This window comes from Spermophilus citellus (assembly GCF_964194105.1).
Source record: "Spermophilus citellus genome assembly, chromosome: 17".
Lineage (NCBI taxonomy): Eukaryota > Metazoa > Chordata > Mammalia > Rodentia > Sciuridae > Spermophilus > Spermophilus citellus.
This window is the reverse complement of record NC_138199.1, coordinates 32,755,177-32,782,823: the sequence shown is the minus strand read 5'-3', so window position 1 is coordinate 32,782,823 and position 27,647 is coordinate 32,755,177. Positions and strand designations below refer to the sequence as shown.

Genomic DNA, 27,647 nt, shown 5'->3' with positions numbered 1-27,647 from the left:
CCTATTAACTCAATTTCCACAAGGGAAAAAAAAAACAACATCTTCCTCATGCTAAACAGGATAGATGAAGGAAATGCAGTGTCAAAGAACAGCTCTCTTTGGTCATCAGCTCTGCACTTCCCAGTTCACACTGAGTTTGACTTTCATCCTGCCCACATTCCAGCATACTTAATTAACACACAGTGAGGGAGCCCTCCCTAGAAGGCTACTACTCCCCAGAGACTAGTACAGGTGCTCCTTTGGCTTTCCTGACACTAACAGGTTATGAGCAACCTTTCTTCTTAAAGAATAGGCTGATGGGGCTGGGGTTTGGGTCACTGGTAGAGTGCTTGCCTAGCATGTGTGAGGCACTGGGCTCAATTTTCAGCACCGTATATAAATAATTAAAAAAAGGTCCATTGACAACTAAAAACCAGTATTAAAAAAAAGAATAGGCTGGTGAACACAGCACATCAGCTGTTTCATGTGAGTACTGATACCTATTAGTTATTGATAGCTGTCCCGTTCCCAGGGTTACCTGCTATTAAAAGGCAAGCTCACTGGGGAAGCACTGAGGACTCCTATCATAGCCTCCTGCTGAAAACCTCAATTGAACTCCTGCTTCAATCCTAAGCCTGCTGCTTCCCCAAGCACAGTCTATTGCATGATTTTACAAAGAGGGGGAACTGATGGAAATCACTCAGGGGCTGGAACACCTGAAGAAGGTCAGCCTGGCAAATGACTAGGTCCTCTTCCAGTCTAACCTCTTTGGAACAATTTGGAAGAAAATGATTTCTAGACAAGTCACTTGATAACAAATTTATAGTTTTCTATTTGAAAGCACCACCAAGGAAAGCTTTAGTTACCAGTCAAGGTGTGCAGTTCATGGGTGTGTCATTATGAGAAGTAACCAAGAAAAGGGTTGTGGCTGAACTCGGACCATAGAGAACCCTCAGTGATCCACAGTGGCATTGGGCAGGGGGAGAGGTAGGGTCAATATGGGTAAATTAAATGCTCAGGACACTGTTAAGAAGACTGTTATATTAATTCAAACTATAATCCCCAGCCCTTTACAATAAGAAACCATCCATTTAGGATCCACTCTCCCTCCTCCTGGCCATTTCCTAACAAAAGTACTAAGAGGCTCAGATATGGCCAAAATGAAAGGCCCAGCAGGGCTTGGAGGCACACACCTATAGTCCAAGCATTGGGGAAGATGAGACAAGAAAATATGGAGTTCAAAACAAGGCTCAGCAAATTAGAGAGGTCTTAAGCAACTTAGCTAGACTCTGTCTCTAAATAAATATATTTTTTTAAAAAAAGTCTGAGGATGTGTCTTAGTGGTTAAGAACCCCCAGTTTCAATATCTGGTATAAAAATAAATAAATGAATGACTCATCAAATTTTCAGTCCTCCAGATGGTTCTGTATTTTCAGCAGTGCCCATCAGGAACCATGGCAATGAGGTTACCTTCTAGAAAGCCAGTCACATTATATATCCCCACATCCAACACTGCTCAAAAACCTGCTCCCCTGGTTTGGATTCATCTCAATGAAATGCCTGACTGTGGCAGCAATGCTCCCGTGAAATGACTGTGAAGCACTTGACAACTACTACCCTCAAGGCAGGCAAGGCTGGCATCTGGCACCTTTGGATTCAAAGGCTGGAGAGTCCAGGTTCTGGCAGGGTCTGCCCTGGCTTACTCTCCCCTGTGGGTCTTTCCAGGCCTTGGGCACCATGGGTCCAGCGTTGGACCTGCTATGACACCCTAGCTATGGGTGCTTCTAATTTTAGTGCCATCTCCAAAGTAATCCCAAGCAGAAACCCCTCAGATCAATGCAGGGGACCAACACCATCCCCAAAAAAGGCCACCTGCACTTGAAAGTCCATGCTGTGGCATCACTGGCTTCTAGGACTGCAGACCTCCCTCCAGATGTGATACTGGCCTTTGGAGCACTGAGCATCTGCTCCAAAAGAAGAGGGACTCCAAGCACCACACAGCAAGCCTGGAGCATGAAAACCTGCAGCACCTCTAACCAGAGCACCTCCAGTGACCAAGGGACAAAAGACAAGCAGCAAACATGAGCAGGGAGTCATCGATGCCCCTCCATTTAGTGCTTGACACAAAGGCCACCCAGGCAGAAATCCCCAACTTCAACGCAGGGGCCAGCAACACCTCAGAAAGACCAACTTGCATGTCTATGCCCTTGGCAGTGTCCTCAGTGGAACCTGGGAGCAGAGATCCTGGGAGCAACCTGTGGGTAATGAGCATCTCCTTTCTAAGAGGAGGGACCCTCGAGCCCCAGACAGACCTATGAGGCAAGCTTGGGCCTGACTCTCTGTGGCCCCACCACCAGAGTATTTCCATGGTGACCAAGTTACACAGGACAAACAGCAACCATGATCTTGGAGCCACCTAGGCCCCTCCTTTCAGTGCCATCCCCAAAGGGCCCACCCAAGCAGAAATGTACAAGTCGCCTCTGGGCACCAGCACCACCATGAGCAAGGCTGCGTCTAGGTGCACATCTGTGCTGGCCTCTCACCCTGGCAGCTCTGCTGGACCAGCCACCAGACCATCCTCTTCCAGGGCAGGACCCACTCCTGTGGGGTCCAAGAGAAAACTCTTTTGCTAAGATGACATCCACCTTCTCCCACATGGGACCTGGTGGCAGCCTGTTTAGATGCACAGCACAGGTCTCACACTGACCTCTGTGATCCTGGGGCAAAGTGGAGGCTCAGAGACAGGACGTCCCCTTCCCTGCCACTCCCTGGCAGCTTTGCCCTCAGAGTTGGGGAGCAGGAGGCTCTCATTTTACTTGGCTCTCTGCTCAGGTCCTCACTACCACAGAGGCCCTGGCCTGCTCTCTTTGGTTTCCTTGTTGTTTGAGCACCTTGGAGTTCTCTGCCCTTCGGCCATTTGCTTGGATGGGGAAATTTGAAATTGACCTGTGGTCCAGATAATGAGAAGGGATATGCGGTGCACAGAGGAACCACAATGTTTGGAAGGTCTCCTTCGTAATTTGTAAGTATGGGGAATATTAAGCCCAGACTACTCACTGGAAAGAATTTTCAGGGAGTGCTGTGCTTGTAGCTATAAATCTGAGACCAAGAAAAAATTAATTTCCCACTCTAACAGAGCATGGCCTCTGTATGGGCCAGAATCTAGAGAAAAATGGCCTTTAAGGAGGTCACTGAATTATTAGTCTTATGCAAATAGAATTGTTCTGTCAAAGACCAGGAAAATGGGATGAAATACATAATTTTTCTATTCTACATAAAGAAGCCTGTTCTAGACTCCTGGTGGGAAGACCTCCAGCCCTGAAACAGAGGCCTCTGCCACCTGGTGGGGGAGAGTGGAGAGCCACAGGGTGGGGTGGGTGAGCTGAGCCAGTGAGGTGCATGGGCTGCAGTCCTTCAGGGACCCTGAGTGGACCTTCACAAGAGAATCACAGAGGACAGGGTGGCTGAATCAGGAAGGCTGGAGGCATTTTTGGGTGACTTAAAAATAAATCTCACTTTGGGGAAGTGGGGCAAAGAGGAGGTGAGTCAGATGCCCCTGGGCTACCACTGGACAAAGGGGATTGAGCAGAGTAAGGCTGTGCCACCCTACCTGACTCAAGGTCACCTGGGGTTATGGAGCTTGGGGCAGAGGCCTTCACAGGCCCACATTCCCAGCTACCTAGACCACTGGACCCTGAACCCAGATTCCTGAAGGTGACAGGAGCCAGGGGCTCACCTCCTGCCAGGTACCATTCTGCATGTTCCAGCTGATACCAGCAACTCAGGTTTCAAGCTCCAACCAGGTCATCACCCACTTATAGAAGCTTCCTAGACTTTTTATACCCCAAGTGGGGACCATGTGGTACCCCATCCACATTCTACTAACACGTCTTCTTGTTACTTGTCACAAGAGCCCAAACTGTCATTCAGTTGCTCAGTGTCTCTCCAGTGTCTCCTGCATGCCAAATGAGACAGAAAGACATAAACTAATCCATGTGAAGGAATAGACAGTGGCAACCTGAGGCCAGTTCTCTACAGCAAAGATCCTTGGTCCTCTGAGAACAAATAACCCAAAACCAGGCCTGACAGGGTAGTAGAGAGTGCAGGGAGGGCTTCGTGGAGGTGGTGATGGCCCAAGGTCTGAAATAGAAGTAGGAATTACTTCTCTGGGCCTCAGTTTCTCCAGCTCTAAAGCAGGGAGATCCTGTGTGTCACCCACCACTGCCCCTACAGAGCCGACCTGGAGTTCAAGTTAAGTCAGATGTGGGGACAAGGTGCAGGGAAAAGAGCTACATGGAAATGGCCAGCAGCTTTGAGCTTTTTGACTTGTTAGGGGTGAGACAGGGAGGAGGTGAGAGCTGGGAGGGGTGGAATAGGGCCAGTGAAGGAGGTGAGAAGGGAGGATTTGGGGAAGTTCAAGACAGAGACTCAAAGACAGTTGGAGGATGGAACAGGGAGGTGTCTGCAGGTGGGTGGAGTCAGTCCTGGGCTGAGCCTGAGCTCAGCCTGAGTCTCCCTGCCAGACCTGGCTCTTTCCATGGTGTGGCCCAACCTTTTCCTTCTGAATCTCGTCCCCCTCCGTCCCTGCACCCCTCACTTGATCCCCTCCCTCTCCTATTGGTCTCCCCCTCTGGATGGATTCCCCAGCCACACCCATCTCTTCATTCTTTTCTGAGCCCCCCACCCCAACTTGATGGGTCCCCCCCTTCCAAGCTCCCTGCATCAGGCCTCCCCTGCAGAGTTATGCACATGAGGCTCTAGAGCCAGATTTCCAGAATTCCAGTCCCAGCTCTTTCAGGCAGGACCTTGGCTAACTCATAAATCATGTCCTTTCCCAGAGCCTCACCTTTACCACCAGGGAAATGGGAGATATGATTCCCTCTGTAAATATATGCAGCCTGGTTCATGGAGGTATTGATGCTCCCAGGTGGAATTCAGGGTTCCTGTAAGGGGGTGCCTTTTGGCACTTAAAGGAGTGGCCCTCATGGCTCCAAGAACAGAGTTGGTTTTTGTCCCCTGTAAAGTGACCACTATAGGGATGGTCTAGTTAGTGGCGCTGAATATGTCAGAGCCCCAGTTACCCTCTAAGTGCTGTCTCATGCTTCTCTTTCCTTCACTTGGGGAGGAGATGAACAGAACCCCAAAGACAGATATGAGACCCGGGAACTAGTTGGGGCTCCCAGGTTCCTTGATTGCATGGGGACCAACTTACAAGTCGAGGTGGCCTTTCTGAAGATGGTGATGGTTCCCCCCAGGAGAGTTTCAGGGGTTCTGCATGCTCAGGCTTTGGGGGATGGCATGAATTGCACAAACATCAGTGGTTGCTTGCCCTGCTTTGTATTTTCCCTTCCCTCCCTTAGTCCTCATGGTGGTGCTCTGCCTAGGGGCAGGCCCTGGAGCTGTTCTGTCCCAAGCTTGCCCCATGGTGTTCTCTGGTTTTGGGGGTCCCTCTACTTTTTTAGCAGATGCCCATTTCTGCCATGGAAGACGGAAGAACTGAGGACAAATCTGTCCTTCAAGTTGCAATTGAGGCAACTGACACTGGCAGCATTAAGGGGGATGAAACTTGGTTGTCCCATGCTGACTGGGGCTGCCTGTTCTTGGGACAAACACTGATCCCAGGCCCTGGCCTCTGAGTAGCAGCTGCAGAGGCTGATGGAGTGGTTGCTGCAGTGGGCCTTGCAGCCTGGCTGCCAGCAGAATGTGTACAGGTGCTGGCATGGCCCCCACGGTGGGATTTCTATGTCTGTCAGCACCAAGGGCTGAGTGGCTGGGGCTGCTCCAGGCTGGGGGGCCTGCTATGATGGTGGGAATGGAGCTACCCTGGGACCTGGAGCTCCCAGGTGTCCAAACTACTGACAGCTGGCAGGCGGGGGTGGGGGCCTCTGGGCTTCCTCCTGTCAGAAACCCCAGGTGGGATGGTGGCTTCAGGGGTGAGGGGCTGCTTCCCACAGGGAGCGTGTTTCTGCACCTTTCAAGTTGGCAGACTGAGGAATCAGACCAGAGACTCTTCTTCTAATAGAAGATAAAGTTGGTCCTCATCTTCATCCTTTGGGGGCAGGCCCCAAATTCCTTAATAAGACACCTATAGCACAAGAGTTAAAGCCAGGAATCAACAAATGGGATGAATTCAAACTGAAAAATGTTTTCTCAGCAAGAGAAATAATATGAGAGATGAATAGGGAGCCTACATCCTGGGAACAAATTTTTACCCATCAAACATCAGATAGAGCTCTGATCTCTAGGGTATACAAAGAACTCAAAAAGTTAAACAACAAAAAAGCAGATAAGACAATCAACAAATGGGCCAAGGACTTGGACAGAAACTTCTCTGAAGAGGATATAGAATCAATCAACAAGTACATGAAAAAATGCTCACCATCTCTAGCAGTCAGAGAAATGCAAATTGAAACCACCCTAAGATACCATCTCACTCCAGTCAGAAAGGCAGCCATTATGAAGTCAAACAACAATAAGTGCTGGCTGGAATGGGGCGGGGGTGGGGGGGTGGGGGAGGTACACTCTCATACATTGCTGGTGGGACTGCAAATTGGTGCAGCCAATTTGGAAAGCACTATGGAGATTCCTTGGAAAGCTGGGAATGGAACCACCATTTGACCCAGCTATTCCCCTTCTTAGACTGTACCCAAAAGACCTAAGAAGAGCATACTACAGGGACACAGCCACATCAATGTTTATAGCAGCACAATTCACAATAGCTAGAATGTGGAACCAACCTAGATGCCCTTCAATAGATGAATGGATTAAAAAATGTGGCATTTATACACAATGAACTATTACTCAGCACTAAAAAATAACAAGATCATGGCATTTGCAGGGAAATGGATGGCAAAGAAGGCCCAGTGTGAGAAGGTGGCTGTAGGCAGAGCGGGACAGCCATTGCCAAGGAAGAAGTGCTTATCCTTGGGGAATACGGGTAGGACACAGAAATGAAAGTTTACTTTGCTGTCACATCAATAGGGGGACCTCTGAGGCTGCCACCACTTCTGGAACTGGCCTGTCCAGTCACCACTGAGGACCTCAACTGGGAGAAAGAGAAAGCTCCGCAGCACATCAACTGCCTTCTGATGGGTGAGTCCCAGGCCATCTGGGACAGCTGTACCTTGCCCCCCAACCACAGACCATGTGTGGGCCCCCTCTACCTGGGGAGGGGCCAAGCCTCTGGCATCAGTGGGCCTCAGCCAGACCTTGCCCTACCACCCCAGCACTGCCTCCCCGCCCAATGTGGGTGGGCGCTGCTCTCTCCTCCCAGAGACACCCTCCCACCTCCAAACCTTGTGTCCCCTTCTTCCACAGCCTGCCAACTGCTGCTTGGCCCTTCCTCCCAGGCCCTCTCCCAGCACCTTGGCAGGCTTGGCTCTGCAGCCGGTGGCTCCCTTGGGGGGCATCCTCATGAACACCATTATGACTTCATAGTCCCCCTTCCCCCACATCTGGGGCCTCCATCTGACTCCAGTAGAAACTTCCTACTCTCTCACCAGGGCCCAAAGCCCAACAGTACTCACAGGACCTCACCTGTAGACAGCTCCAGTCTGCCATCTTTTTTTTTAAATTTTTATTTATTTTTTTTAGTCATACATGACAGTAGAATGCAATTTGATATAAAATACATACATGGAATGCACATACATCAATCATATTGTCTATTCTACTCTGTTGCCCTTCCTATCCTCCCTACTCCTCCCCTCCTCTCCCATCCTTTCTCTCTATCCAATCTAATGTGACACACTTTTTTTCTTTTTATCATTACAACATCATATATGTATTTTGTATAACAATGAGGTTCTCCTTCCGTCTTCTGTGCAACTCCCCTTCTCCCTCTTTTTCCCTCCCACCTCTCTTCCCTATTTAGTGGTAGTCTTCTTCTCATGCTCTTCCTATCCCATTTTGAGTCACTCCCCTTATATTAGGGAAGACATTTGGCATTTGTTTTTTAGGGATTGGCTAACTTCACTTAGCATCATCTGCTCTAATGCCATCCATTTGCCTGCAAATGCCATGATTTTATTATTTTTTAGTGCTGAGTAATATTCCATTGAGTGTACCTTTTTCCCCCACCTCCTCGGCAGCACTTATTGTTGTTTGACTTCATAATGGCTGCCATCCCTGGGGATGAAGAGTACCCTGGGGCAGCTTGCTGTTGGGTGGGCCTGGAGCCCTCCTCTCCAGGGCTTGGAGACCTCTAGTGGAGCTCTAGGAGCTCTGGTGGCCTTTCTCTTGGAGCAGGAGCTCATACAGAAGGCCCAGGATATCTCAGCTCTGACTTGGGAACTCTGGGTGCGGAGGATTCCCTGCCTGGGCACAAAGGAAGGCAGGCTGCTATGAGGCACCAGGAGCCTAAAGTCCTATTGTGCTCCTCCAGTGATATGGGCTCCCCCTCTGATGTTCTCCATATGCAGGGCCTTCCACTTGCTCATCCACACTTGGCCACTGTCTCCAAGGGCACTGAGCACAATCTTCCCTGGGCAGGGCTCTAGGGTATACCATGGTGCTACAAGCTGGCAAGGAGTGGCTCTCTGCTCCTGTGCCATACAAGGCATCTGTTTGCTGAGTGGGTGGTCTAGGCTGCAGGAGTTAGTGAAAGGTGCAGCTGACAGCATCATCTTCAGGAGACCACGCATGTGCAGGGGGAGGTAATGTCCAGTCTCCCAGGATCTGGGACCAGCAGCCAGGAGGCACTTTGCTCAACTGCTGAGGTGCAGTTCCAGGATGGCAGCAGGACAACCTGGGAGTTGTACCTCGGGTCTGGCCAGAGTGGCCAACCACTGTAGGTAAGGTCAGGGGACTCTGTGACTGGACTTCATATGGGACACTTCTGGCAGGTCCGTGCCCGCCAGGGCCGGGGCAGGGTTGAGGGACAAAGCTTACCCTGGGAAGTGCCCATGGCAGTGGTAAGGGTTAGAGAAGACGACGGGATTCAGGGATTCCAGAGCTGAGCACAAATGGTCCTTCTTCTGCTGCCATTGCGGCTTGAGGCAAAAGGGCAATGTCAGACCCCTGGCCAGGACCCAGCTTTTAAAGGCTGAGTAGATAATGGGAGCACAGTGCAGAAAACCATCAACACAGGGTCGCATCACAAAGGAATGCACGCACATGCAATGTCTGTGTGTGCACCCCGCCCCCCATGCAGGCTGAGCAGCAGACACACCACCAGGCCCCCAGCAGAGATCACCGCCAAGACTCTCTTTGCTTCCAGAAGGAGCAGCTCCTCATCCAGGAGCTGTGAGAGCCCTAAGAGGGCCTGAACTCTGAGCAGCCACTGCCGCCTTCGCTTAAGACCAGAGCCATCTGCCTCAGCTGCACCCTTCAAACCGACAGCCACAGGGGAAGGCTGGGCGAGGATGCTGTGGTCAGGAGCTGCTGGAGTCTGCAGGCTCAGCAGAGCGCAGGCGCACTGACCATACAGCTGCTGCCCACCTGTCTGGCTGCAGGGTGCTGACTGAGCACCACCCGCTCAGCTGAGCCTGAGCCAGAATTTCTGCTGAGGAAGAAAAATACGGGCTGGAAGGCAGAGGAATGGGGGGTGGTGAGGGCCCCGATCCTGCATCCCGCAACCCAACCCAGTCTCTGGACTCTCTGACCAGGAAAGTATACCTTGAATAAAACCAGACACAACTCACCTTGTCGTTAATAACTAACACTGTTATTAAAAAGCAGAAAGCAGGGCTGGGGACATGGCTCAAGCGGTAGTGCGCTTGCCTGGCATGCGTGCGGCCCGGGTTCGATCCTCAGCAGCACATACTGAAAGGTTAATAAAATAGGTACTTGTCACTCCGTTTCTCTATATGCTTAACAAAACACTGTTTGCTAATCTTGTTCCCAGAATGAGCTGTCCCCAACTGCCAAACTACAAAATGTAACTTCTCTCCCTGCCCTCTCCAAGGAAAGTATATAAGCTCTGCTTAAGCTGTTCTCAGGGCTCTATCTCTCTTTGCTATAGAGAGCTCTGGGCCCTAGCATGCTGGTCTCCAAATAAACCCTCCCTTCTGCTGTTGCATAAGACAGTCTCTTGTGGTCTCTTCCTCCGACGTTTCGCCGGACCCTTACATTACAAACAAAGATGTTGTGTCCGCCGAAAACTAAAAAATAAATATTAAAAAATTCTCTCTCTCTCTCTCTCTCTCTCTCTCTCTCTCTCTCTCTCTCTCTCTAAAAAAAAAGAAATATATATATAGTCTGCCATTAGCCATGATACTAGTTTTAGAAACAGAAGTTGTTTGCCATTCACTTTAAAAAATTGTTTTTTCTCAGTTTTTTTATTAGTTGTTCAAAACATTACAAAGCTCTTGACATATCATATTTCATACATTTGATTCAAGTGGGTTATGAACTCCCATTTTTACCCCATATACAGATTGCAGAATCGCATCAGTTACACATCCACTGTTTTACATATTGCCATACTAGTGACTGTTGTATTCTGCTACCTTTCCTATCCCCTACTATCCCCCATCCCCTCCCCTCCCCTCCCATCTTCTCTCTCTACCCCATCTACTGTAATTCATTTCTCTCCCTTGTTTTTTTCCCTTTCCCCTCACATCCTCTTATATGTAATTTTATATAACACTGAACTAGTAGTAGTAGTACTAGTACTAGAACTAGTAAAATAAGTACTACTAGTATGAACTAGTAGTTGTATGTATCACAGATATCTTCTCCCATTATATGGTTTGTCTTTTAGATTTTGTTTGTCATTTAGTTTTAAAATGATGTCTTTAGTTCTGCAATTGTTTAAAATTTTAATGCAATTAACTTACACTATTCTTCCGGTCAAAACCCCCCACTCCCCAGCATGAATCTGTCTGATGGAGATGTGATAGGATTTGATATGGAATGGCCACCAGTATACAGTAAAGGGAAACTAAGCAGAGTTGCACTAATTCAATTGTGCGTGTCTGAAAGCAAATGTTACTTGTTTCACATTTCATCAATGGCAGGTTGGTTATCTCTTTTTCTTTGTTTCATTTTTATATTGCTGATAATTGTAATATGTTAACTTTATCCCTGTAAAATTAAACTCTTTCATTACCTGGTACTTCTTTCATCATCTTACATTTATTTAACTATTTAGTTTCCATCTGATTCACTCATATTCCTGTTTAATTTTCATAGCACCCTGTGAAGCATTGATATTTTTTCTGTTTTAAAGAAGAGAGAAATGAACTTTAGAGGATCTGGATGACCAGTAATATACTGTTGGTTCTAGCAGAGTACTCACACTCATTTTTTCTTACCATTTATTAATCAGGAGTTTTTGATTTAGGCAAGAAAAGAAATACTTGAGGTGAATGTGTTTCCGAATTTAAACTTAACATAAGCAATTTAAAAATACAAATGGCATGTGTAAGAAATAGAGAATAAATCCATTATACTTAACAGAACTTATGGAAATAACAAAATGTTATAGTTTTTCCCCAGGGATTAAAAATGTTGCTTGAAAATAAAGCAATTAAAAAGGCAGGTGTAGGAATTGAAGGAGATCAGTGGAAACTTCTACGTGACTTTGACATCAAATTGAAGAGTTTTGTGGAGTTGACAGATGTTGCCAATGAAAAGGTAGAAATAACAAGTGTATTATTTTCATAAACAAGACGATACTGTGGTTTTTCTCTGTGGATGTTATCTTATTTTTAAAAAAATAATTTAAGCTATGTACTGTTTTTGTATGAGTACAAAAGTTCTGAGTGAATGTACCATAATGAAACCTTCAATTTTAATCCATCATTTTGGCAGTACTTAGTTTCTTTAAGTTTCCTGTCTTTCTTATCCCCAATTCTTGGTATTGTTTGACTTTATTTTCTATTGCAAATTTAAATATTTATTTTAAGTTTTTTTAAAAAGTATTTGTACCAATAATTTTTTTTAAGAGAGAATATAAAGTAGCTATTGTGATATAATTCTCTGAGTAGAAGTTTGACCATTAATTCCACTTCCTCTATTTCACATATTTTATTAATGAAGTCATTAAATTCTCATATTTGGCTGGGCTGTGAAAAGCATACTAAACTATTGGGCTTTCCCCCCCATGAACAATACTTGTAAAGTCCAATAATTTTAATACCTACATTGGCAAAATTCCAGAGTTAAATTCTTATACTGTAGACTACAAATGAGATTTTTAGTGACAGAAAATTTACTGAGGGTTGTTTATTTGTGGCCTGGTCATGTGGTGGTATTCAGGAATATCTGATTATAGAAGAAAGTAATTTTTCCTATGTTGCTTTCTTATTACTTCTAGATGAAATGTATAGATACCTGGAGCCTCAATGGTCTGGTTAAACACCTCTTAGGTAAACAGCTTCTGAAAGACAAATCAATCCGCTGTAGCAATTGGAGTAATTTTCCTCTCACTGAGGACAAGAAACTATATGCAGCCACTGATGCTTACGTACGTACTTAAAGATTTTTAGGTTGTTACGTATTTTTTAAACCTTAGCATAAATTACTTTAGAGTAACTTTATTGTGGAAGAGGCATAAACTCTACTAAGATTATTAATATCTGTTTGGCAGCAAGAAATGCTTTCATGAATTGACACTTAAGTCTTGGTATTAATTAGCAAGTATCAGTCAATACATTGCTCAGTACTAGTTATTTTCATTGTCATGAAGCCAAAATAATGTGTATTTTGTATATAGAAAAAATGTGAAACTTGCTGAAATCATGAAAGACTAATGAGCTCAGGCTTGGAATGCACAAATGGTGATGTATTCAATAATTGCTTATAGCAATTCAGAATAAGAATAGTTGCAAGACATTTTCTATATTGAAACTGGCCTTATTTCTTATATAAAAACTGTGGCAAAAATTTAGAAAAATTGCCTCCAAATTTAACTTGCTGCTTCTGTTAGATATATTTTTATTAGTACAAGTTTATATATAGTCAAATCTCAGCTTATCTTTACAGATAGCATTATTTGTATATATGTATTTAATATGAGGAATATATTTTGTTCCACAGTTCATTTCTTTTTCCCTAATTCATACTTTCATTTGTTGATGAATTTATTGTTTCCCATTTTGCATCTATTTTTAGGAATGTAAGCTTAATTTGTAACCAGAAAAATAATTTGATTTTTCTTATCAGGGTAATAGGGTGATACTTTTCCTTTAAAAAAATTAAAAAACTTTTCAAACTATCAAAAGTTTTGTAGCAACTTCATTTGTAAAAAATCATTTTACTTGACTATTCCTGTTAACCATTCTTAGAAGGAGAACTGCTCATACACTAACATTCTCAGCTGATTTATTGAAATGGAAGGAAGTAGATATCTGTAATCAAAGCAGATTCTCTCACTATAATGTATTTTGTTAAATTGTATTTATAAGTCATATGATACCTGCTCATATATTGAGTGTTAATAAACAAAAACTTATATTTTAAGGCCAAGCCAGGTTACTTTCTCCATTCTTACAAATGGAATGGTGATTAAATGAAGATATTGGTGTACCATAGTAGGGTTAAATTCAGTATTCTGGGTGCTTTGGAGATCATACTTTTGGATTTATCTAAAGCTGAGATGTATACCTTTATTTTGGTTATCTTTAACCTGCACCTATTTTTCTGTTTTCCTGTAGGCTGGTCTCATTATTTATCGAAAATTAGAAATTTTGCATATTGCTATGCACATGTTTGCTCCAAATAAAGGTATGTTATGATCTAAAAAGATAAAAGGTGAATCTTCTTTTTTGTGAGATTTATTTCCAAAAAACCCCCAATATTCAGATATTTGTAAAAGTATTTTTCAATATTAGAACTTCTCAAATGTCTGAGCAGTGTTGCGTGAAGGTGAGATTTATCAAGATCAAAGATTAGAGTTTTAGTACGTTACTTGTGGTGGAGCAGCATTTATCACTTTTGTTTTGTAGCATTGGAATTTTGTTGGAAATTTGTTGGAATTGGGACTTGTAGGTTTGATAATATCACCAAAGCAAAAAACTTTCCTCCAGGCTAGAGATTATGCATCCTTGCTATAACTATTTAAAATGCTTTATATGTATAATGCTTTAAAATGTTTAAGATGCTTTATATTTTTCTACTTTAAATCGTCATATTCTTTCTGCTGTGTTTCTTCACCCAACTTCAGTGCCCTTGTTAGATGTTGTGATAGATCAGTGACTGCATAAAGAGTTATGTGGAGTGGATGAGCATGCTTTTGTGTTATGTAGACCAGTGGTGGAATCCCAGTTGTGTGATCTGGGGTATATCTCTTTCCCTATGTTTGGAATGTGGATAATAGTACAATATGCAGCTGTAGAGAGAGTTTTTAATACAGCTTGAGCTTCTCTAATCTGAAATATGGAAGGCTTTGAAATCCAGAACTTTTTGAGTGTAAACATGATGAACATATTTTGAGGTATTCAATAATATTTCCTAGAGAGTGATGTTTTAGGCAAGACCTTAAATATGAACAGGCATTAGCTACCTGAAGAGAAAGGGAAAAGTGTTGTAGACCCAGGAAAGGCCAGGTGCAGAGTGTTAGAGATCAGAGATATCATGCTGGTTGTGAGCAATTGAAATATATTGAGTCTAATGGGGTAATATAGGAGAAGCAGAAAAGGGAAAGAAGACAGGCTGTGTTAAGAAGTTCACGTTTCCTCCCAAGAGCAATTGAAGATTTTAAACACAGGAGTGAAAAAACATTATATTTCAAAATAAAACGGATCAAAACAAAATTTGAACTATAGAGTACAAAGTGTAGGAGGGCAAAAGTCAAAGTGTGAATTCCCTTTGGGAGACTATGACAGTAAACCCAAATGAGAAGTAATGTTAACTTACCAGTTCTTTGTATTGAGTGATGTGGATATCGTCAAACTACATTTAGTAGATTGGTATTATCAACAGAATTTGAGATTTGGATGAGAGGCCACAATTTTTTTATCCATTCATCCACTGAAGGGCATCTGGTTTGGCTCAGAGACCATTTTAATAGTCCAGATAACAGATGATAATGGTTTGGATTAGGCTAGTAGCAAAGAGAGGTGGTGAGAAGTGGTGGATTCTGTAGATTTTTGAATATTTAGTGAAGTATTTGTAGATGAATGGTCAAAGACCATTCTTATGTTGTTGGCATAAACAACAGTAATGAATTTGGGGATGAGGATTCATACAGTATGATTTAGGATGTTAAAGGAGAGAAACCTCTAAGACAGCAAAGGGGAGGAGGCTTGTAGGCATTTAGATATGTAGGCTGTATCAGAGGACAACATGAGTTAGAGGTAAAAAATTGGGACTAAACTCTAAAGAACTCTTAGTCTTTAATGGTTGCATGGAGGAGAGAACACCACAGGAGTTATCCCAAGTATGGAGAAATCCAAGTGAAGAACATGATCTAAACAGGAGGATGTTATCAACTGTTAAATTCTGCAGAGAGTTTGAGGGACTGGGACCTAGCATTAATCATTAGCTTTGGTAATGTGGCAATGTTTGTAAACTTTTACTGTAGTAGTTTTAGTGTACTGGGTGACAAAAGAGAGAGAGTGGTCATTTGGGACATTAAAGCAGAAAGGGGTCTAGAGGCTTTGGTAACAGGAAGGTATCATAACCATAGCAAGTGTTGAGTAGTGGGATGATGTGGGTGAAATCATATTAATGTCAATAGAGGAGTAATTAAATCTAAGGAATGGGATCTTAGATGTGTGTAAACAATCTTTTTTAGAAGCTTAGTTTGAAAAGGGAATATTCATTGATTCATATAACACACATTTGTTGAGTGCTTATTATGTGTTTTGTAAGTGCTGGAGAAAATTCTTTGAGCAAAACAGCCCAAGCGCCTTCATTTCATTTGACTGAAATGAGTGAGGAAGGCAGGTGGTTATCTGAAGGATGAGCCTTGCATAATTAGAGGAACAAGTGCAAAGCCTCTCAGGTTGAATGCTTGCTTTGTTTAAGGACCAGTGAGTGTATCTGAAGAGAAATGAATAGGGGTAAGAATGGTGGGAAAAGAAGCTTGAGCCAGATCATTTAGGACATTGTATGCTGTGAAGCTGACTTCATGTTGTATTAATGAAAACAAGTGTGCTGCTAGGTGATGGGGAGCCCTTAGAGGGTATGGTGCAGAAGAATGGTATGATTAAAATTTTATTTTAAAAGGGTTTTCCTGGCTGCTGTAAGAGGGAAGGGAGTTAGGAGACCATTTTATTTATTTGTTTGGTTTTTTAGTTGATTTAAAAAAAAATGACAGCAGAATGCATTACAATTCTTATTACGTATATACAGCACAATTTTTCATTTCTCTGATTGTATATAAAGTATGTTGACACCAATTGTGTCTTCATACATGTACTTTGGATGGTGATATCTATCACATTCCACCATCCTTGCTAATCTTCTGCCCCCTCCCTTTTCCTTCCACGCCTCTGCCCTATCTAGAATTTATCTATTCCTCCCATGCTTCCTCTCCCTACCCCATTATGAGTCAGCCTCCTTAAATCAGAGAAAACATTTGGCATTTGTTTTTTTGGGATTAGCTAACTTCACTTAGCATTATCTTCTCCAACTCCATCCATTTACCTGCAAATGCCATGATTTTATTCTCTTTTATTGCTAAGTTAAATTCCATTGTGTATAAATGCCATATATATATATATATATATATATATATATATATATATATATATATATATATATTTTAAATCCATTCATTCACTGAAGGGCATCTAGGTTGGCTCAGAGACCATTTTAATAGTCCAGATAACAGATGATAATTGTTTGGATTAGGCTAGTAGCAAAGAGAGGTGGTAAGAAGTGGTGGATTCTGTAGATTTTTGAATATTTAGTGAAGTATTTCTAGATGAATTGTAAGAGTCAAGACTGAAAGAACAATCAAGATATTTTGGTTGAATCAGTTGATAAATGGAAAGGTCAGTTATAGTGGAAGATTATGAGAAGAATAAATTTTGGTGAAAAACATTTAGATTTCAATGTTGGACTTGATAAATTTTAAATCACTTTGATACTTATATGATATTTTAGTTGGAAATGCAATTTTGGAGTTCAGGGAAAAGATTGAGGTTGGAGATGTGACTTATGAAACTGGATGAGAAAATAGGGAATGAATGAGGGCTGAGGCTGTGGCTCAGTGGCAGAGCACTTGCCTAGCATGTTCTGAGGCACTGGGTTTGATCCTTAGCACCACATAAAAATAAACAAATAAAATAAATGAATTTTGTTCATCTACATCTACGATTTTTTTAAAGGGAATTAATGAAATAAAGAAGAGAAGAGGTATTGACATCAAAGGCCACTCCGACACTTAGGTGAGGAAGATAAGAGAGCAGCAAAGAGGACTGAGAAGGGGAATTAATGAAGCAGGAAGTATCAGATTGTGGTGTTCAGGGGCCAGGAGAAACTGTTTTAAGTAGGAGGAAGTTTTCAGCTGTTTTAAATTTCTGAGTTTGAGCCAGATGAGGATTCAGGGTTAACAATTAGGTTTAGTAAAGTAGAGGCCATTAGTAACATTTCCAGAGGCAGCTTTACTTTACTGATAGGGGTGAAAGATTAGTTGGAGTTAGTTTAGATGAAAATTGAGAAATTTGAGACAGTGAGTGTGGACAATTCTTTTAAGGGTATTTGTTGTAAATGAAAATAAAGATATGAATACAGATCAATATGTGGTTTGGAGAGTAGGAGGATAAAGTAGTCAGTCCTCTTATTGTTTCTATTTTCTTAGTGAAATTAGAGGTGAAGCTATTTCTTGAGTAAAAGGAAGGATAAGCGGGTGTTGGAGGCTCAAAGAGAAAGGAAAAGTTGTCAAATGGTCATCTCTCCAGTGGGAACTATAGATCTGTGCCAGGAATTGAAAGTGAACTGAGTGATTCTCTTTGTGTTTTATTTTCATCTATATTCTTCTGCTTGGGTGTAGGTAAAAAAGCTGGATTTCATTAGAATAGGGGTTTTGCCAAATAAGTACCATTGAGCAGGAGAGCAAAGATGTTGAGAGTCTATGCATCAAATGAATGATTACTAAAATGGGAGTAAGAAAAGAAAGACAATGGAGTGGGACTAGGAGAATAATGGAAAAGGTGATAGGTTCAATAGATTTGGTTCTGAAAGTGTCAAATAATTGTATGGAAAGAAAGTCATGCTGGTGCTCATGGGGAATACTTATAATTGAATTTTTTCTTCTTTTTTATATTTTTATTGATGTGTACTTGGACTATTGAAGTGATGATTTTATTGGCAATTACAAGGTCAAAGATATATTTAAGGGAATAGGTGGCTGAAGTCAGCTGAAGAAAAATTATTGGAAATGGAGATGTCAAGGAGTGGAAAAGGCCACATTTTTGGATGGACCATGTCTGTGAATGCTGAAATCACAAGGAATGATCACAGGAATAATTGTAGAGGGAAAGACAGTTAATGAACAAGGTGTTAAAATCAACACGTAAAGGCATGTGATTTTGAGATGACAAGAGAATTGTAGCAATCAGGAATAACAGGTTTTATGGCCCAATGTCAGATGCTTTAGAGCTAGACTTTTTAAAGGACAAGGGAAGTTGTGATGAAAAAATGCTAAGAAAGGAAAGGTTTGGGGAAAGGAGAACAGATTTTGTGCTGTTGATGGAAAATGAGATATAATGAAATTGATAATTTGGAAAATGATTACTGATTAGAAAGTCTTGCATTTGATTTTGGTTTTGACTGGTAATGAGGGCAATGAAGAATGATTGTTAGAAGAGATTATATTTACCAAACTGTATCAGCCCTCATGTTACTGTATTGATTTCTAATTTAGAAATAGTGCAGATGAGTGAAGCAAAGTGATATGATTTGGAGACGAATAGTCTTTTTTGTTGGAATTTAGTTTAAGGAAAGAATATACAAATCTGAGCCCTAATACTACTTAATGAAGTAGCTGAATAAATATTTCTGTTTTGCAGTTTGAAAATGAATATTGATTTTTATTTTTCCCTAGAGGAGAAAATCTCACCTGGTGAAGTAAAGAAACACTTGACTTCAATCTCTGAGGAGATGATGTATTTGGCTAAGCATTTTCCTGACAGTTGTAGAAAATTGGAAAATTCACAGAGGTTAAATATGTTTTTATCAATTACATTTATTCTCATTCCTATATATGAAGAATTGACTGTTCATAAAGGTGGATTTATATATAGATTCGTACATCCAAACGTCTAAGGATTTTCTGTCTTCTTTATAGGCTATTTTATGAACAAAGTATGTTTTTGAAATTACTTTTGTATTTTTGTTAAAGCAAAATAAAATAAGCACATATTAAGGAAAATACTTGATGCAAAGTTGTCTTTTTCTGTTATGAGCATCTTTCATTTAATTATAGTTTGATCACTTGAAATCTTTAAATAAAATAGGTTATCATCTGGTTATTATTTAAGACTCTTATCTAGTTGGCAGACTATTAAAATAGAGGGTATACAAAATTTAAAAATTGTTTTATGGTGAAACCACTAAATAACTTGAGATACTTGGATTGAATGTTCTACACAGATTAATAGACCTTAGACTCCAGGTGCTATGTAGCTAAATCTTTTTGGAACCAAACCTTGCTTTGGTCTTAATTGCTGAATGACTTTTTTCTTAAGTCTTTAAAAGCAGGAATGTTCTTGAATAGTGAACAATGTAATAATGTATTTTGTGGGCAAAGATATTTGTTAGAAATGTGAAGTGGTTAGCTGAAATAGAAAATATTTGACTCTGGGAAAGTGCAGTGTTAATGTATTCTTTTTTGGATAAGATTTGTGATAGATTTTGATTAAGAGATTAAAGAATGTAGCATAGAAATTCAAATTTCTAAGTCATTTTTTCCCTTATGAAGAAGTTGTTTTGGTGGTTTTTAGGTAACTGAGAATTTTGAAAAAATATAACTTTTAAATGAGTAAAAGGTAGTAGTAAATCCATTTCTTTGTCATTTTTACATTTTCTATAAAATTAGAAAAATCATCTTTTATCTGATTTTTATATATCTTTCATATTTTTGTGCTGGCAGTTAAAATATCTACTTAAGATAAATTGCATATGTTTAATGCTTTTCTTCATAACACCAAAGCTAAATAGATTTTCTTAAAACTTAACAATGAGAAATATTGGGTCTCATAAAATTTTAGTGTCAAAACAATAACTAATCAAATCTCTTATTTCATGTTCTTTGTTATACATCTTCAGTAAAACATAACTTATTCAGATTATACTTCAGAACTAGGAGGGAGCAAAAAAGGCCTTTTAGTAGCCAAAATACCTGCCATAAGCATGCAGTTGGACTCACTTTCTGCATTTCCAGTGGAGTGAATAGGCTGCATTCAGAGTACATTTGCTTTTTGTTTATAGATTGAGTCTGACAGGCTAGGATTTCTAGTTAAAATGACAGTGATATGAATAAAGAATGATATGTACATGACAGCAGCTAGAACTGATAGCTAGAAGTCTATGAAGGAGTAGCCAAATTTTAATAAATTTGAAATAAAACTCTTAAAGAAGTTTGAAGTTTATTGCATAAGGGAACATATGTTTCAGTAGAACCTGGAAGTTCACTGAATATAGTATTGCAGAGTTATTGATTTAAATTCAATACATTATTTGTTTTATTGTTGTTATGTATTTGATATTCTGCTGGATGCCAAGGCTGTCCACAGGCAACTAATGCATGATAACAATCCCAAGAAAGAAGGGGTGTATATTATGTCCTAATAAAGAAGGCCGAATGGCCTTTGGTATTTGTTAGAGTAAATATTAAATTACCTTGTATGAAATATTTTTTAAGAGTAGTGCAGGATAAATGGGCCAATCTATTGGTTGGTTAATCTGTGCCACTTTTGCTATATTTATATTACAGCATCCTGTACATTTAATAATTAAGCTGTTTCACATAACTGTTCCTACTAAATTATTATAGACAGTTCTTCAATTTGAATAGCTGTGCATAATGCTAAATATTCTTCTCTCTCTCTATCTCTCTATACACACACACACACACACATACACACACACACACATTAGTTGTTGATGGACCTTTATTTTATTTATTTATATGTGGTGCTGAGAATCGAACCCAGTGCCTCATACATGCTAGGCAAGCGCATTACCACTGAGCCACAACCGCAGACCTAAATATTTTTAATAGTTGTATATAATGCTAAATATTCTTTATAAGATTTAGAGAATTTTATAATTTTAAAATCAATGTTTTGGGGCTGGGGTTGTGCCTCAGTAGTAGAGCACTCACCTAGCATGTGCGAGGCCTTGGGTTCGATCCTCAGCCCTACATAAAAATAAATAAAATAAAGGTATTGTGTCCAACTACAACTAAAAAATAAATATTAAAAAATGTTTTTAGTTTTTGGATTTAATTTTGCTGTTGATTTTGTTTGTGTTAATGTAGAGTTTGCTTAGAAGCTTAGGCCCACTTTGAAGTGCTATTAATGTTACAATTTTCAGTATAGAAATAATTCCTGGTGGGAAATTTTTCTTCTATATTTCAAAGGATATGTGTCCAGTTTTGATAATTTTGAAGATGCAAAAAGTATCAGTTTTAAATTGTAGCATAAGCACTACTATGATTTGCATTTGGGACTAGTAATTAATTGATCAGTGAGTTGAAACAGTTAGCTATAAAATGAGATCATAAAAGTTTGCTTTTAACTTAACATATTAAAATATTTGTTCCCAATTTTTTGATATGTACCAAGGGTTTTTTGTTTGTTCTTGTTGTTTGTTTTAAATTATAGGCCTGCTGTTTGTAGTTCTTCAGGGTCTTTCTTGTTCAGACTATATTCAAAATATATTATCTACATTTTCTCATTTCAGTTTCTTTAAATTGGAGAGAAAAATTAAGATGCTTGAAGCCATCTGAGTGTGCAGTCCTAGGAATTTTCCTTCAGATTTTAATTTTTAACTATAGTTTATCAAATAACTTTTTTCTTTTTAAAAGAAATTTGCTAGGTCTTTCCATGTGTTCAACCAGAATTTAATGAAATAGTTTTTCTTTTATGTGGTCATGTTTCATTGACTTACTTTATAGTTAATTGAATTAGTTACCGTGCTCCCTGCCCCCCCCCCAATAAGTAAAGCTGGCATAAATAAGTTGATTATCAAACACTGTTCACTCTTAGCATACAAGTCAGTTGTTAGATGCAAAAGTACCTTGCTATGCTAGAGAGTGCCTACCACCTATCCTTACATGGGCACGAGGGACTAGGGGATGAAAAGCAACTTTATCCAGTGGGTCTTCTAGCAGAAGGTCAGTTTAAAAGCTTTAAAGCTTGCTAGTATAGTTAATGCAATTGAATTGAATAATCTTTCTTTAAAAATTTTTTAGGGTTTCTATAATTTTGAAGGATATTTCAGAAAATCTATGTTCACTGAAGAAGATGATATTTTGTTCTTTTAACACCGAGACTGAACTGAGGCCCAGCAGTAGCTTTGATTTATTATCATTGGAAGATTCAACTGTTAGTAGACATCAACAGAAACAAATTAGAGAACATAAAATTTTAACTAAAGATGAGCCATGGGATATAACACTTGATAACTTAGTTAAACATGATGGAAAAGATGTACTTGGAAATGAAGTAAAGCAAGAAGATTGATTTAAAGATGGAATAGAAGACAATAAATTGAAAGAAAATACGGAAAGAACTTGTTTGATGTCATTAGATATTACAGATCAAGAACTCGAAATTTTGGAACAGGCTCAGGAAGAATCTCCTCTTAATGATGTTTCTTACCTTTCTGCTGAGGTACTAAATAAGGAGGAAACACTTTATTTATTCATTAGTAGGGATTGTCTTTTTTCTTTATATGGACACATAGTAAATATTTTACACTTTATGGAACATACAGCTACTCACTTCTTCCATAGAGATAATTCTGTAGTGTGACCATAGCCACAGACAAATGTAAACAAACATGCCTTCTGTTTTTTAATAAAACTTTACATATAAACAGTGGGCTGTATTTGGTTTGTGAGCCACAGCTGTCGCCCTGGACTTAGTATAATAAATAGCACTATATAGTGGAAAAAAATTATAGTATCAATAGACATTTGTTGTAATTTTCTATTTTATAATTTCTTATGCTTTTTTTCTTTTTCTTTTTTATATAATAAGTATCTGTTTTTTGTGTATTCTTTACATATCTGATAGTGTTTACTCTTCTAAACTTGACTTTTAGGTAGTTTTTATTTCATACAGAGTTTGTTTACCTGCTAGGTAAAGTTTTTAGTAAATACCTCATGTTTTTGCTTGACATGTCTTACTATCATCTTTAAAAGTCAGGTACTTGGGGCTGGGGTTGTGGCTCAGGGGTTGATTGCTTGCCTCACACTTGCCAGACCCTGGGTTCGATCCTCAGCACCAAATAAAAATACATAAGTAAAATGTTTTTCCCCCCTTTAATTTCTCATTTGTTTTTCATTAGTTAAGAAGTCCATATTCTCTGGAATTTTATACATTTTTTGTAATAAGATTTTAGATTTTGAAAGCTTGCTAATAGGATTATGGCCTCATTTTTCTAATGGAAATGAAATTGGAGAAATTCTCTGCTTTGATCACTATATTAATAATCATTTCTATTATGTAGATATATTTTATTTTAAAATTGCTTTTCAGCTATTCTCATTTCAATCATTTGTACAGAAAGCAATTTCCTCCTTTGGGAAATACCATTTTTTGCTAGCATCTGTATTACTCTTTAATTTTCTAGACATTTATTTTTAGATATATACTTTAAAGTGATATTTTTCATATATACAATTATGATAATATTTCTTGACTATTTTTAAACCAGTTATAATTTTTATTGTATAATTATTAGCATTTTTCCTTATTCATTCATTCATTCATTCAAGTTTTTCAATTATTTATTCAAGACCTTATTTAAAAAGTAAAAGAGGGCTAGGGTTTTGGCTCAGTGGTAGAGCACTTGCCTAGTGCATGTGAGGCAGTGGGTTCAGTCCCCAGCACCACATTTTAAAAAGTAAAAGAATTTTTATCTCCTAGTAAAATACTTCCTTTAAAGACCTTTTTTTTTTTTTTTAAAGCTTAAAATTGGCAGGTCAATTAAGGCTATACTTATCCCACTTCTAGCTGAAATATGCATTTTGGAGGCAGATTCTCTTCCTTCCTTCCTTCCTTCCTTCCTCCCTCCCTCCCTCCCTCCCTTCTTTCTTTCTTTCTTTCTTTCTTTCTTCCTGGGGATTGAACTCAGGGCCACTCAACCACTGAGTCACATCTCCAGCCCTATTTTGTATTTTATTTAGAGACAAGTTCTCACAGAGTTGCTTAATGCCTTGTTTTTGCTGAGGCTGGCTTTGAAATCACAATCCTCCTGCCACAGCCTCCTGAGCCGCTGGGATTACAGGTGTGCACAAGTGCGCCCGGCTTTTTAAAATTTATTTTGTGAGTTTTTGACCACTTGATGTACTGGGATTGCCAAATTATTATAAAGATTCCTCATATCCAAACTTCAGCAGCAGGCCAAGTAAATAACACCTTTTCAAACATATATAGATTTTCTTGGAAAATTACTGATTTATTTAGAGATACCACAGTCATAGTGTATTAGCTTTCATATCCTTTTTTTTAATATTTTACTTTTTAGTTGTAGTTGGACACAATACCTTTATTTTATTTATTTTTATGTGGTGCAGAGGATCCAACCCCGGGTCTTGCTAGGTGAGCGCTCTACCGCTGAGCTACAACCCCAGCAGGAATTTTATTTTATGTATGTTTATCTAACTTGTCTATCTTGCTGTATTTCTTTTTTTTCCTTTTATTCATTTATCCTTCTTCCTCTCCCTTTTTTTAGATATTTATTTTTTTAGTTGTAGTTGGATACAATACCTTTATTTTGTTTACACTTTTTTATGTGGTGCTGAGAATTGAACCCAAGACAGGGCCTTGCACGTGCTAGGCGAGTGTTCTACTACTGAGCCACAACCCCAGCCCACCTTCTCCCCTTTTTAATACATTTGTTGAATAGAGAAGAGGAAGATATCTGCAGTTATCTAGCATATGGAAACTTTATTTTGTAGGAAAGAGGATATAGATCGATTATACTGGAAATTAATGTTTGAAATACTTTCTTTTAAAGCATTTGTCTCCCACTGATAATGAAAAAGATTCATCTTAATTGAAAGTGATGAAGATTTAGAAATGGAGATGCTTAAGGTATGTTTAAAATTTTGGAAAAGTTACCTATTCTTTCTAAAGGACACTGAATTAAGTAAACTATTATCTGATTCTAAACCAGTTTCCACAGTAATGAAGTTGCTACCAACTATGTAACATTCTAAGTACAAGAAACTCTTCACAGGGCTAAAAAACCATACAAGCCAAGAACAGATTTAGTGTTTTTCAATTCATACTTCTCTGTATGTTTATATGGTCTATAAATAAAGTCCTTTAGTTAAAATTATTAAAAATAATAAGAAATGGAAGTTTTAATGGTTTCATGAAATCTTCCATATCACTTCTTTGTAAAAAGTTTCATAGGTGAAATAATTTTGAAATAGATAATCCTAATATTGTGGAACCAGAATAAAGCCAAATAATTTTTTTCACATACATAATATTCTTTCCTAAAATTATTTCCATCTTGTTTTTTGTTTCAATAATTGCAAAAACATTTTCATTGTTTGCTTATGGTTTAAATCTTATCCTTATTCAGTAAGAATGACTGACATATGATATAGAGAAACTTATTACAAAAATAGCATTGGAATCTATATTTATCAATTTGGAATTGCAAACATTTAAATACAAGAAAGAAAAAAATGTTTAAAATTATCCAAATTCAAAATTTATGATAGATTTCCCCAGGGGCAGTTTATTGTATGCTATTAATGAACCTTGTTTATGCTGGATGTATTCCATCTTTGGCCTTGTGCCTTGGAAACCATTCTTAAGCACATATTTATAGAGGAGCACACATGTTCTTTTGTGTTATTGCTTGCACATCTGCCAGCTTTGAACAAAATCGTAGGCTCTGTTAATAATACTTCTTTGTGCTTGATGAAAAAGATTTGATACTGTCAGTGGTTTTGCTTTTAAATTTTCTTTTAAACTTTCAGTCTTTAGAAAATCTAAATAGTGGCATGGTAGAACCAATTCATTCTAAATGCTTAGAAATGGAAAGAAATCTGAGACTTTCTACTGAAGAAGAAGATGATGATAAAAATGAAGCTATTGAAGAGGAAGAAGATGATGAGGGTAAGCACCGAAGTGTGTTTTATTTAAGTCTCTTGATCCACACCACTGTCTTTAATTTAGAGTACATGTGTTCTGGAGGTCAGGGACTTTGTGACATATAATTATTAGTTCCTTTAAACTTGCTATGAAATTCCTTAGTGCTCTTGTCTCCATAAAGCAGAGTCTTACTATTTATAAAAATGTGTAGCTTCAAGTTGGAAGCTACCTTTGTAGCTTCAAGTTGGAATCTATAATGAGCTCAAAAAGTTAAATAATAATAATAATAATAACAACAACAACAATAACAACCACCACTATTGGATATATGCAATAAACTTCTAAATGATTTTAGGGGAGAAAATATCCCACCTACTAAATCCACACAATTTGAAGAAAATAACTCAATTTGATCCAGAATTTCTATTTTTTGGTTTGGAGAAGGAGATGTGTTTTGAAAAAACGCAAGTGATGTTGACAATCTTTCAGATAATTATATTGTTACTATTGACATAACAAAAAAGTAGATTGTATTGCTTTGTGAAAGCACTGGGGGGGGGGGACACATTTAAAATGTACCTAGATCTGATTCCATATTGTCCTTCTGTAGAAATTAAATTTGTTGCACAGCTGTGGTTAAATCTAAATATATAAACTTAATTGTATAAAGTACATCTCTTCAAGCCATTTAAAACAGTCAGATTTCATGTTTGATATTTAAAACATTTATAAGAACAAAACAAGTAAAAAGAACTAGAGTTCTCTTAAAATAGATTTTTAAAAAATGTAAAATAGTCTTTTGTGTTTGAGATATTTCAATGCCAGCAAAAAAATAAAGACATTCCTCATCTAGCCAATATTTTAATAACCCACAGAATAAATCCAAAATAAAAACCATGTTAATGACTTGTTAACACCTAAAACAGCATATCATACAAGTTTCAAGAACACGTTCCTTGACTTTTAACCTCTGCTCTTCTTTAGAATTACCTTTGCTGCAGCCAGTACATGATCCTTGTTGATGACTCCACATTTATTCTCACAAGCATTTGCCCTGGACTCTTCTGCTAATCGATGAACAAAGAGTCAACCGTTCAAATGAACCGGTAAATCTCCACGCGACTCCAGACGAAGGTGAGGCTTCCGTTGTTTGAAGACGCGCTTGACAAAGCCTCCGGAGCCTTCCACTTGATCTGCTTCCTCTGGGAGACCTTGGTCGAAAGCGCCATTCTCCTAGCAGAATACAACAGTTACTAATAGGGCATTAGGTAAAATTGTGGATGTGTAACCCACGTGATTGTGCAATCTGCATTTGGGGTAAAATTGGGGGTTCATAACCCACTTCAATCTAATGTATGAAATATGGTATGTCAAGAGCTCTGTAATGTTGTGAACAACCAATAAAAAATAAATTAATTAATTAAAAAAAAAAAAAAAAGAAAAGAAAGCGCCATTCTCCCGCTGGGGCACCAGTCGCCTCAGCTGCCGAGA

At 39.2% G+C, this 27,647-nt stretch overlaps 1 protein-coding gene and 1 pseudogene across 2 annotated transcripts in view; one reads left to right on the top strand and one right to left on the bottom strand.

The window, feature by feature from the left end:
• Nucleotides 1–10,792: 10,792 nt before the first annotated feature.
• The window catches only part of LOC308636321 (bifunctional 3'-5' exonuclease/ATP-dependent helicase WRN-like), a gene marked incomplete at both ends in the record, with an annotated part of 48,234 nt that continues 31,379 nt past the window's right edge, over nt 10,793–27,647 (top strand). Inside the window, 10 exon segments of the mRNA XM_081271740.1 lie at nt 10,793–10,937; nt 11,408–11,556; nt 12,239–12,388; nt 13,578–13,647; nt 18,917–19,031; nt 22,289–22,556; nt 22,560–22,709; nt 25,063–25,093; nt 25,096–25,139; nt 26,042–26,180. Of these exon segments, the coding sequence (XP_081127866.1) occupies nt 10,793–10,937; nt 11,408–11,556; nt 12,239–12,388; nt 13,578–13,647; nt 18,917–19,031; nt 22,289–22,556; nt 22,560–22,709; nt 25,063–25,093; nt 25,096–25,139; nt 26,042–26,180 (1,261 nt within the window).
• LOC308636747 (centromere protein W-like) lies at nt 27,120–27,385 on the bottom strand (annotated as a pseudogene). Its single transcript has one exon. The product of its transcript is annotated as a centromere protein W-like (transcript).